Here is a 13,174-nt window from a genome sequence, read left to right as displayed (position 1 = left end):
TATATGTACCACCTAAGTAGTACATTATATGTCATGCTGCGCACTTAGTAGTTAGTAAATACCTTTAATCCCTAAATGATGGCTATCTCATTTATGGTGTTCTCGTAAGGTACTACAACAGATTTCAGTCATTGTTTTAATTTTTCTCACCTGTTTGAACATCCAACAAACTTATTGTACCATCAGTATCCTGTAGAGGTCTCTTCTGATGCTATGAAAGCACAGAAGAACAATTAGACTCTCTTACAACCCTTACAACCACCAATATGTGTGACCAGCTCTCAACCTTTAGGTTGTGCATACACAGTGACCTCCTGGAAGATTGATATAGTCAGATGACCTAAGTTCGTAGGAGGAACAGTTATCAAATTTATGTTTGTTAGAAAAATGCAGAAGAGTTTGAAAATTATGGAGAAATAAGAGGTGTAAAGAGGGTGAGTTTAGTAGGATTACATAAGGAGGAGGGAAGCATATACAGGAGGTGAACCCACTGACTTGGTGCTTGTGGAAAAAATTATGTAACAACTGTGTCTCCTTGTTTCCTTTATGTAGTCATGGGGTAATGGTGGATTTTGGAAGCAAATTATAGGGAAAGAGCGAGAACAGTTCCAGAGAAAAAATATATCTAATGTATTTCTCATTGTCCCAGCCATTCATTATCCTCACAGATGTTTATAGAGGTGAAAGATGTAATGTTTCCAGTTATATCCTTATCTTTCACTACCAGTGCTGTACCGGTGTATGAAACAATAGCTTGGATGGAGTGAAAGTATGTGAAATAAGAATATAGTGTTCTGCATAAAGAATGATGAGTCCCTCAATATCCCCACACTAGTCAGCTGGTCTCTTTTGTACTTAATGTGAAGATGTAATGTTTTCAATATTTTTGTGTTATATACCATTAATATAGTGGACGTGTATGAATTGAGAGCACAGAAGGAAAACAGTTCCTGTAGAATGAAAGAAATGTAATCATCATGTCTTTCTTATCAGGAGTTGTCAAACATATCATTCACTCACACTCTGTCTTCTTAGCACCTGACCAGACCTTCACAAAGGCAGTAATAGAACTTTCTTTGTATTCTCTGCTACTTTTGACCATATCCTATCTCTTCATGAAAAAAAAGTTTTTTGAATTTTTGAGTTGCACACTTTTTAATGGAATTACTGGACCATGCTCGCCTTTTCAGTTTTTTTTATATACACAACATGATTGAATTATAGGCACTGTATATCACATCTCTAAACTTTATGATATAGTAATTTTTACTTGGCTTAGAAGATCTTCAGTGTTCATACAGTTGTTTATTATCCAGTCAGGGAGAGGGGTTACATATTGGCATGGATAATTGAGATCTGTTAGCAAATTTTCATTAATAGAAAAACTTTTGACAGGAAGATGTAGTGACATACATATATTTAGCTTTAGTTTGTGCTTTGCATTATTGTCAGTTTGACAGCTATATTGGGTGACTTCCCATCAACCCCTTCATAGAAATTTCTATGGTGAGTCTAGTAAAAACCCGTGAAGGCTCTAATGTTGCAATATTACTTGAACTTGTAATTTCAGTGAGTGTGTTTTACTACTAACAGAATTGAATTTGAGATGTACTTGGAGGCCTAAGATCTAAAACTGGAGTAAAGGAATGGTTGTGAAGTAAGTAGAGTTTTGAATTGTAGATTGCAGGACTAACGTATTGCAGTATGGAATCATTGCTAGTTTGCTACTTTGGTGTCTTGATTGGACTCCAGAATATAAAAGAAAACTTGCCTTGGAAGGGATGCCACTCTAACATTTTACAGTACATTTATTCTAGAGTTTTAGGACAAGTTTATTAATGAATCCATAGAGAAGCAGCTTATGTCCAAGCATAAAAGGTTTATTAATTTTACTCATCACTTAGTCTTGTATGTCTTCTCACAATGATATCTTACTTTATGTGATGAGAAAGAATATATTGGTGTTTAGAATAGCTCATGTTGACATTGATAACCTTGATTTTGTTTCTGTAGTCAGAACAGTCAACAGAGGAAAAGCGCCGACAACACCAGAAGGAACTAGCAGTATCAATGAATGAGGCAGCTAAAGAACGGTTGGCACTCCTCAAGGGAAAGAAAGAAGATCAGAAAGTGCGTAAATCTACAGTTTCTTATCGTTCTGCCAACATCCTACCCAGGGAACCAGAAATTTCTGAACTCAAAATCTATGTTGGTAAGTTTTGGTTATCTTTATGTGGGTAATCTTGTTTGCTACACTTTTGACAAATATATCCTCTTGTCATCCTTGCATTCATTCACTGGCTGTCATGTGCAGCATGTTCAGGCCCCAGTCACTCAAAATCTTTTTCACGCCATCTTTCCACCTCCAATTTGGTCTCCCACTTCTCCTCATTCCCTCCACCTCTGACACATATATCCTCTTGGTCAATCTTTCCTCACTCATTCTCTCCATGTGACCAAACCATTTCAAGACACCCTCTTCTGCTCTCTCAACCACAGTATTTTTATTACAACACATCTCTCTAACCCTATTATTACTTACTCGATCAAACCACCTCACACCACATATTGTCTTCAAACATCTCATTTCCAGCACATCCACCCTCCTCCGCACAACTCTATCTACAGCCCACGCCTCGCAACCATATAACGTTGTTGGAACCACTATTCCTTCAAACATACCCATTTTTGCTTTCTAAGATAATGTTCTCAACTTCCACACATTCTTCAACGCTCCCAGAACTTTCACCCCCTCCCCCACCCTATGATTCACTTCCGCTTCCATGGTTCCATCCGCTGCCAAATCCACTCCCAGATATCTAAATCACTTCACTTCCTCCAGTTTTCCTCTATTCAAACTTACCTCCCAATTAACTTGTCCCTCATATATATATATATATATATATATATATATATATATATATATATAAACGCGGGAGACAGCGACAAAGTATAAAAAAAAAAAAAATATATATATATGATGTGATGATACAGCGCTGGTGGCTGATTCATGTGAGAAACTGCAGAAGCTGGTGACTGAGTTTGGTAAAGTGTGTGAAAGAAGAAAGTTAAGAGTAAATGTGAATAAGAGCAAGGTTATTAGGTACAGTAGGGTTGAGGGTCAAGTCAATTGGGAGGTAAGTTTGAATGGAGAAAAACTGGAGGAAGTAAAGTGTTTTAGATATCTGGGAGTGGATCTGGCAGCGGATGGAACCATGGAAGCGGAAGTGAATCATAGGGTGGGGGAGGGGGCGAAAATCCTGGGAGCCTTGAAGAATGTGTGGAAGTCGAGAACATTATCTCGGAAAGCAAAAATGGGTATGTTTGAAGGAATAGTGGTTCCAACAATGTTGTATGGTTGTGAGGCGTGGGCTATGGATAGAGTTGTGCGCAGGAGGGTGGATGTGCTGGAAATGAGATGTTTGAGGACAATATGTGGTGTGAGTTGGTTTGATTGAGTAAGTAATGTAAGGGTAAGAGAGATGTGTGGAAATAAAAAGAGCGTGGTTGAGAGAGCAGAAGAGGGTGTTTTGAAATGGTTTTGTCACATGGAGAGAATGAGTGAGGAAAGATTGACCAAGAGGATATATGTGTCGGAGGCGGAGGGAACGAGGAGAAGTGGGAGGCCAAATTGGAGGTGGAAAGATGGAGTGAAAAAGATTTTGAGTGATCGGGGCCTGAACATGCAGGAGGGTGAAAGGCTGGCAAGGAATAGAGTGAATTGGATCGATGTGGTATACTGGGGTCGACGTGCTGTCAATGGATTGAATCAGGGCATGTGAAGCGTCTGGGGTAAACCATGGAAAGTTGTGTGGGGCCTGGATGTGGAAAGGGAGCTGTGGTTTCGGGCATTATTGCATGACAGCTAGAGACTGAGTGTGAACGAATGGGGCCTTTGTTGTCTTTTCCTAGCGGTACCTCGCACACATGAGGGGGAGGGGATGTTATTCCATGTGTGGCGAGGTGGCGATGGGAATGAATAAAGGCAGACAGTGTGAATTGTGTGCATGTATATATATGTATGTGTCTGTGTGTGTATATATATGTGTACATTGAGATGTACGGGTATGTATATTTGCGTGTGTGGATGTGTATGTATATACAAGTGTATGGGGGTGGTTTGGGCCATTTCTTTTGTCTATTTCCTTGCGCTACCTCGCAAACGTGGGAGATAGCGACAAAGCAGAATAATAATAATATATATATATATATGTATCCCTGGGGATAGAGGAGAAAGAATACTTCCCACGTATCCCTGCGTGTCGTAGAAGGCGACTAAAAGGGAAGGGAGCGGGGGCTGGAAATCTCCCCCTCTTTTTTTTTTTTTTTTTTTTTTTTTTTTTTTTTTTTTTTTTTTCCCCCCCCAAAGGAAGGAACAGAGAAAGGGGCCGGGTGAGGATGTTTCCTCAGAGGCCCAGTCCCCTGTTCTTAATGCTACCTTGCTGAGGCGGGAAATGGCGAATAGTATGAAAGAAAGAAAAGAAAAGATATGTGTGTATAAGTGGGTGGTTAGGCCATTCTTTGTCTGTTTCCTTGTGCTAACTTGCTGACGTGGGAAACCGATTAAGTATATTAATGATAAAAGATGAATAAATGAATAAGTATACATGAACATGTGTTTCAGCTAACTGAACATATACTTACTGTTGAGTAAAGAAAAGAGAGAATGGTTCATTGTTGATGGGAGACTGTTGGTCATGACAAAAGTCAATCACATGGCTGTTGATCACTTTTAGGTGCCTCAAACCTCATCACATGACTGGTGTTCACTATATCACCCACTTTTTTATGCCTCACCAACACTCATTTCATAAAACTTTCTGACTGGCTCTTTTAGTTGCCTTGTTATTGCACAGGATGAGAATGAGAGAAAGAAGTTTGTTTTCATTTATGATTACCATGACACCAGTTTCAATGAAAGAGTCCTGGTGTTACACAGGACCTCTTATTAAAGGCTTCTGCTTCCGAAGATTGTTTTACCTCCAGTAGCAGGGAAATGTCAACTCCTTTGGAGTTCTCTGATGAAAATGTATTCTCACTGGTACAGCCGCACTGATGGTGACTTCATGTGCTGTGTAATCTCTTGCAGGTGGAGCCTGGTAACACCAGAGAATTTTTATTCAGTGGTGTGAAACTCCAGTAGCAGCACAGAAGGCAGGCAGTGATGATGATGTTTTGAATCTGCTCAACCAGCATAACTCTGGGGTAGCATGAGGACTTGAAAATGTCAAATTATATAGCAATATGGAACATAACCCCATGTTTACTATGTAATGATAGGGTTAATATACTGTACACAAATTTGATTTGCACACCATTTTCTAGGAATGCATCCCCCGTGTAAATCAAAGGACAGTGGTGCACTCTTTTGTTAAATGCTGTTCTACACTTTTTCCATCTTTACTCATTATTTCTTGTTTTGATTACAATGACATTTCTTGTCAATATGATTTTGAAAAGTTATAATGATAAAATGGTTATCTGACACAATCAGGGTTCTTAAGGTTCTTAATTGACAAGAGTTACTGGTTATATGTACAGAGCCATGTCTCCTATCTGAGTTATTACATGGAAAGATGTTAGCCTCTAGTTGGGTACTTTGCTGATGACACCAGAGTAAGCAAAATAGTTGTATCAGAAGCTGATCAAAGGGAGATCCATCGTACACAAATGGGCATTGGTGACAGCAGCATAGTGAGTCAGCACTTCAGTGGTTGTCAAGTTGCTTTCCTCTGACCCAGGTAGATGTCTTTTCTTTCTGCCTCACCCACACTTGGACTACTGGCATTCTGTCCACAGACATACAATCCTCCTTGTTATACATAACACTTGAGAACACTTAACTCACAGAGCTCATTCTTTGTAACTCAAAATTTTCCTGCGTTGAGCACTATGTGCTATCCCTGCCTTTTGGCAATGTTGGAGCAATAGATAGTAGTAGCAGGTAGGAACATTTAGGCAGGAGCATTAGGTAGAAGTAGTCAGTAGGAACATTAGGAAGAAGCCTTTGCAAACACTTTGTTAAAGTTGCCTTCTGCTAGTGGCCTGTTAAGGGTGAGGCACTAAAGGCTAATAAGTGGCACCGTTGTTCACTAGTTATGGAGAGACTATTACTGTAGCTACATCCTTGAGGGAGTTTCAGTTGGGAACAGGTGTTACAGATATAGATAGATAGACAGAACTTATTGGAATTAAGTGAAGTTAGATTTGAGCAGATAGGAGATAGGGGAGAAAAATATTTCCCACATATTCCCTGCATGTCGTAGAGGACAACTAAAGGGAATAGGAGTGGGGGGGCTAGAAACTCTCCCCTTCTTGTATTTAACTTTCTAAAAGGGGAATCAGAAGAAGGAGTCATGCGGGGAGTGCTCATCCTCCTCGAAGGGTCAGATTGGGGTGTCTAAATGTGTGTTTATGTAACCAAGATGAGAAAAAAGGATAGGTAGTATGTTTGAGGAAAGGAACTGGATGTTTTGGCTTTGAGTGAAACGAAGCTCAAGGGTAAAGGGAAGAGTGGTTTGGGAATGTCTTGTGAGTGAAGTCAGGGGTAGGTGAGAGTACAAGAGCAAAGGAAGGAGTAGCACTACTGAAGCAGGAGTTGTGGGAGTATGTGATAAATTGTGAGAAAGTGAACTAGATTGATATGGGTAAAACTGAAAGTGGATGGAGAGAGATGGGTGATTATTGGTGCCTATGCACCTGGTCAAGAGAAGAAAGACCATGAGAGGCAAGTGTTTAGGGAGCAGCTGAGTGAGTTTGTTAGCAGTTTTGATGTGCACGAGACCAGGTTATAGTGATGGGTGATTTGAATGCAATGGTGAGTAATGTGGGAGTTGAGGGTAAAATTGGTGTACATGGGGTGTTTAGTATTGTAAATGGAAATGGTGAAGAGCTTGTAGATTTGTGTGCTGAAAAGGACTGATGATTGGGAATACCTGGTTTAAAAAGAGATTTATTTTATATTCATTTATTATACTTTATCGTTGTCTCTCATGTTAGCGAGGTAGCACAAGGAAACAGACAAAAGAATGGCCCAACCCACCCACATACACATGTATATACATACACATCCACACATGCACATATACATACCTGTACATTTCAATATATACATATATACACCTACAAAGACATGTACCTATATATACACATGTACATAATTCATACTTACTGCCTTTTTTCATTCCCACCGCCACACGTGAAACGACAACCCCCTTCCCCTGCATGCACGTGAGGTAGCGCTAGAAAAAGACAACAAAGGCCACATTCGATCACATTCAGTATCTATCTGTCATGTATAATGCACCAAAACCACAGCTCCCTTTCCACATTCAGGCGCCACAAAACTTTCCATGGTTTACCCCAGATGCTTCTCATGCCTTGGTTCAATCCATTGACAGCTCATTGACCCCAGTATACCAATTGTTCCAATTCACTCTATTCCTTGCACGCCTTTTATTCTCCTGCATGTTCAGGCCCCGATCACTCAAAATCTTTTTCACTCCATCTTTCCACCTCCAATTTGGTCTCCTTCTCCTCATTCCCTCCACCTCTGACACATATATCCTCTTGGTCAATCTTTCCTCACTCATTCTCTCCATGTGTACTCTTTCCTTACTTACTCAATCAAATCACCTCACACCGCATACTGTCCTCAAACATCTCATTTCAACACATTCGCCCTCCTCTGCACAACCATATTTATAGTCCATGCCTCACAACCATATAACATTGTTGAAACCACTATTCCTTCAAACATACCCATTTTTGCTTTCTGAGATAATGTTCTTGCTTTCCACACATTTTTCAACGCTCCCAGAACTTTCGTCCCCTCCCCAACCCTGTGACTCACTTCTGCTTCCATGGTTCCATCTGTTGCCAAATCCACTCCCAGACATCTAAAAGACTTCACTCCCTTCAGTTTTTCTCCATTCAAACTTACCTCCCAATTGATTTGTCCCTCAAGCCTATTGTACCTAATAACCTTGCTCTTATTCACATTTACTCTCAGCTTTCTCCTTTCACACACTTTACCAAACTCAGTCACCAGGTTCTGCAGTTTCTCACCCGAATCAGCCACCAGCACTGTATCATCAGCGGACAACAACTGACTCACTTCCCAAGCCCTCTCATCCACAACAGACTGCATACTTGCTCCTCTCTCCAAAACTCATGCATTCACCTCCCTAACAACCCCATCCATAAACAAATTGAACAACCATGGAGACATCAAGCACCCCTGCCACAAACCAACATTCACTGAGAACCAATCACTTTCCTTTCTTCCTACTCTTACACATGCCTTACATCCTCGATAAAAACTTTTCACTGCTTCTAGCAACTTGCCTCCCACTTTATATACTCTTGATACCTTCCACAGAGCATCTCTATATGTACATGTGTATATATGTATATGTCTGTGTATGGATATATATGTATACGTTGAAATGTATAGGTATGTATATGTGCATGTGTGAGCATTTATGTATGTACATGTGTATGTGGGTGGGTTGGGCTATTCTTTCGTCTGTTTCCTTGCGCTACCTCGCTAACGCGGGAGACAGCGATTAAGTATGATGAAAAAAAAAACTTTTGAATCAGTAACAATTTATCATTGACACTGTAAAGAGGCCTAACAGAGAAAGTGCTTAGAAGTGTGACAAATTTACAAGATTTGGTTGTCATCATAAACAAGAAAGCTTCAGGATTCTCTGTGTGAGAAGGATTTGAAAGTCAACATTTTCCCTGACCTGTTTTCAGAGGCCTACATTATGAGAACAGTTAGGAGACATTGTCAGGGTCCCTAATTAAGAGAACCGTTAAGGAGAGACGCTGACAAATAGAGTAGCTTCCAAATTTATGGTCATGAAAATATTTAGCAAGCTGTTCTTAGACCTACGTAATGCCAGTACCATAATATGTTTCTGAAGTCTAGTTACTGGACCTAAAGAAGCACGTAGAGCAATTCTAGAAGGCCCAGAGGAAGGGAACAAAGGTACCAGAATTAAGAGAGAGGAATCCTAGGGAAAAGGCTGGAGGCATCATATTTGCACCCATTAGAAAAGAGAAGAGCATGGGATGAGCTGATCAAAATCTTTGTTTTCAAAACTGATTGATGTGGCCAGTGAATGAAATTAAGCCAGAAACTTTTTAAAAAAGACAAAGTACTTGTATAAGAGTAGGGAATAATGTAATAGAATGACTTAGTACATGTAATCACTTCCTAATACAATACAAGTAGGTACTAACAAATGTAATTGAACACATACCATTGGTAAATTTTAGGATAGCATTTAGGTGTATGGAGAAGGAAGTATTCAGCAAGGTATTCACATTATATATCATGCCAATACTAGAATATGCTTATCAGGTTTGGTTATTGCACTTTAAGGAAGCACACAAAACTAATGTAAAGGGTGCAGTGTAGGGAACCAGGGCAGGATTGAGGCATTAGCTAGTTAGACCATGGTCTAGGGCCACAAGGGCCCAGTGTTCCCTTTCCTAGGGCTTTGGGATGAAGCCTTGACCAAACTTTGAATAAATGAATATGAATCATTTTTTCTTTAGTTACACAATAGATCATTTATCTTCACTTTTTCATGGCCTCACTCTTTCCTGGTCTACCTTAAAAGAGCATAATTACAAAGAATAGGAAGGATGGGCTTTATTGGTTTACAAAGTAATTGGTATGCCAAAGAGAGACTCTTGGAGGTGAATGGGCTGAGAGCATCAGCTTTGAGATATCCAATCATTACTTAATGGTTGTGAGAATGAAGATTTATAGAGTTTTTTAGAAAATATGAGATAATGCCAGTGAAGAGGGGACAGTGAAAGAAAGTGAACTTGGAATGAGGCTTTTGGGAAGAAAAACTAGGAGAAATTGAGTAAAACATAGCAAAAGGTGAGAGAAAATGAAGCTAAGGAAGTGGATGAGGAATGGGAGGTGTTTAAGGGAGAGTGTGGCATGTGTGAGAGAAGTGTGTGGTATATGGAATGTGGGAGGAAGACAGGTGAAAAAGGGAAGTGAATAGTAGGATGGAAAAAGAGATATATAGGCATTATTTACAAGTAATAACAAACTTGGACAGCAAAGTAAAGGAAAGCATAGTAGGGAGCTTTGATAATGACACCAGAGTAAGCAAAACAGTTGTATCAGAAACTGATTAACAGATTCTAAAGGACTTGGACATAATATCCGAATGGACAGAAGTGAACCTGAAGGAATTTAAAGATCAGTTTGAGGAAAAAATGTTACAGAACAAAGAAGAATACATAAGTGGCACCATATGAAGGCCCAGGAGAGAAAGTGATAGAAAGTGGAGCAAAGAATAAGAAGTTTAGGTGTCATCATTAATGAGAAACTAGATTTCATAGAGGGTATTGAGAATAGAACACCATGAAGTGAAGATTGTAATGATTCTAAGAACTTTCTCTAAAGGACACAGAAACATATTGATGAGGATGTTTAATGTATATATAAGTAACAAAATTGAATACTGTTGTATTGAATGGTCTCCATAGAAATATATTGGAGAGAATTCAGAAGCACTTAAGCAAAATCATAGGGATTGATCGTATGAACTACCATGAAAGGCTGAAAGAGTTGCTTCTGAGTAGCATAGAAAGAAGGGACCAGTATACAATAATCATTATATAATAAATTGAAGGTTTGAAAGAAAATGTGTTAAACCTGAAAGCCTCACAGCAGAGTTGTTAAGTTTTCAAGAATATCATGGAACATACTGAAAATAAATCTGACAAAAATGTATGATAGCCCAACCAGGAAGCTAGAAAAAAGCTGTTCAGCATACTGTCAGGAGAAATAAGAAATATGCATGAAATTTCTTAAGACAGTTGATAGAGTGCATAACACATGACTGAGAACAGTCCCAGTAGAACCAAAAATAGGTAATTGTCTAACATAGAATAGTCTTATTCATCAAGCAGTGAGTGCTTTTTGCTAGCCCTGCAATTACAATTAAATCTTGTCATAATTATTCATAGATAAGTAGGAATCTCTCTCTCTCTCTCTCTCTCTCTCTCTCTCTCTCTCTCTCTCTCTCTCTCTCTCTCTCTCTCTCTCTCTCTCTCTCTCTCAATGGTTGAAAGAAAACTCAGTTCAAGTCAGTGATGGACCTTGGATTGATGATTATACAAAACGAGTGATGACCAACCTATAAGTACCTATGACAAGATCTAGCCGGAATGGCAGGACTAGAGCAAAGCACTCACTACACATCTTTCTTGATTTACAAGATTATTCTTCTCAGCTGCAACCTGTATTGCATAATTATCAATTCTTTGTTCATCTGGGACTAATTTCAACCATATGTCAAGTTTTCGTTTAAAAGCTTCTGTAGTTGTCCCATGCATGTTTCTTATTTCTCCTGGTACAGTGAATAATCATTCCAGCTTCCTGGATGGGTTGTTATGTATTCTCTTATTATTTATTTTCTGTATATGTTATGGTATTGAAGATTTAACAACTTCATACATTACCTGTTGAAGGACTTTCAGATTTAACACTTTTCTTTTATACCTTCAGTTTGTTCCCATGCATAGATTATCATATATTTTTCCTTCTCTCTGGGCTGTAGTATATAGTGTCTGTTCTTTCAAACAGAAGATATAATTCAGATTAGAAATGCACTGAGCACGTCAGGCTAGCCTTGTAATTATTGCAAAATCTTTTATGTTGGTTGTTACTCTCGCTCAACCAGTTGGAGTTAATGATAGAAAAACTGCAAATTTAGTGGAGACAGCTTTAGTACAAATCTCAACTTTATTTTATTTGATGTAAAGAATACCACTTCTTTCAGACCGGAAGTACGAGACTGTGATTCTTCCAATATATGGCATGCCAGTACCATTCCACATCTCCATGATCAAGAATATCTCCCAGAGTGTGGAGGGAGATTACACTTACCTACGAATAAACTTCTTTCATCCGGGCTCCAACATTGGTAAAAGTGATGGTATATTCCCCAACCCAGATGCTGTCTTCTTAAAAGAAATGTGAGTTTAAAAAGAAGGTAGTTCTTGTGTTAAGGCAAGTAGAAGAAAGTGTGAACGGTCCAGGGATAAGTGTGGGATGAGATAGTCCGTGGCATGTCATACTGGTTTTGTCTGTCAAAGTGGATCAGTAGGGGATGCCAGGTCTGATAGAAGTGAAGCTTAAAACGAATTGAAGTGAGTGAAAGTTAGGGATTATGATACAGATGTTTAGATTATTGCAGAATTGGGAGAATTAACAAACCAGAGAAATTATGGGATTTAGAATTGTAAGCAATTGGAACCATTTCCTGGTTAACATCAAAAGCCATGTGGTAGTGTTTAACAGTTTAAATGGATTTTCACAAACACACACACACACACACATACATGCATACATCATGCACCTCAGTGCAGTGGGTAGCATAATGATCAACCAACAAGCCTAAGTTCAAGCCCTTTACAGGGCATCCAGTTCATTGCCAAACCAGATGATCATCTTGCATGCTGGGGTTGGTTGATGCAGTAATTGGTCATCAGGTGGAAGTTGAGGTGTGTACATGTTTGTTTGCACAAGGTTAAGACATGGCACATAAACAAGGTCAAGAAAGGGCAACGTGAATGTTACACCCTGCCCTTATTTTATTTCAATTTCTAAAAGAAGAAAGAGAAGGAGTCAAGTGGGAAGTGCTCATCCTCCTCAAAGGCTAAGATTATGGTGTCTGAAAGTGTGTGGATATAACCAAGATGAGAAGAAAGGAGAGATAGGTAGTATGTTTGAGGAAAGAAATCTGGATGTTCTGGCCCTGAGTGAAACAGCTCAAGTGTAAAGGGTAAGAATGGTTTGGAAATGTCTTGGGAGTAAAGTCAGGGGTTCGTGAGAGGACAAGAACTAAGGAAGGAGCAGCACTACTCCTGAAGCAGGAGTTGTGGGAGTTTGTGGTGGAATGTAAGAAAGGAAATTCTAGAGTGATGTGGATAAAACTGAAAGTGGATGGCGAGAGATGGGTGATTATTGTTGTTTATGCACCTGGTCATGAGAAGAAAGACTATGAGGCAAAAGTTTTGGGAGCAGCTGAGTGAGTGTGTCAGCAGTTTTGGTGCTTGAGACAATGTATTAGTGATGGGTGCTTTTAATGCACAAAGGTGAATGAAATGGCAGTTGAGGGTATAATTGGTGTAC

General features: G+C 39.4%; 1 protein-coding gene across 1 annotated transcript in view; it reads left to right on the top strand.

The window, feature by feature from the left end:
• The window catches only part of LOC139763924 (FACT complex subunit spt16-like), a 172,593-nt gene that overhangs the window by 67,356 nt on the left and 92,063 nt on the right, over nucleotides 1-13,174 (top strand). Inside the window, exons 12-13 of the mRNA XM_071690373.1 lie at nucleotides 2,014-2,212; nucleotides 11,820-12,015. Of these exons, the coding sequence (XP_071546474.1) occupies nucleotides 2,014-2,212; nucleotides 11,820-12,015 (395 nt within the window). The remainder of the gene's footprint in view (nucleotides 1-2,013; nucleotides 2,213-11,819; nucleotides 12,016-13,174) is intronic.

This window comes from Panulirus ornatus, chromosome 48 (assembly GCF_036320965.1).
Source record: "Panulirus ornatus isolate Po-2019 chromosome 48, ASM3632096v1, whole genome shotgun sequence".
In the NCBI taxonomy this organism is placed as follows: Eukaryota; Metazoa; Arthropoda; class Malacostraca; order Decapoda; family Palinuridae; genus Panulirus; species Panulirus ornatus.
Note: the sequence above shows the minus strand (reverse complement) of the source record. Positions and strands in the feature narration are given on the sequence as shown.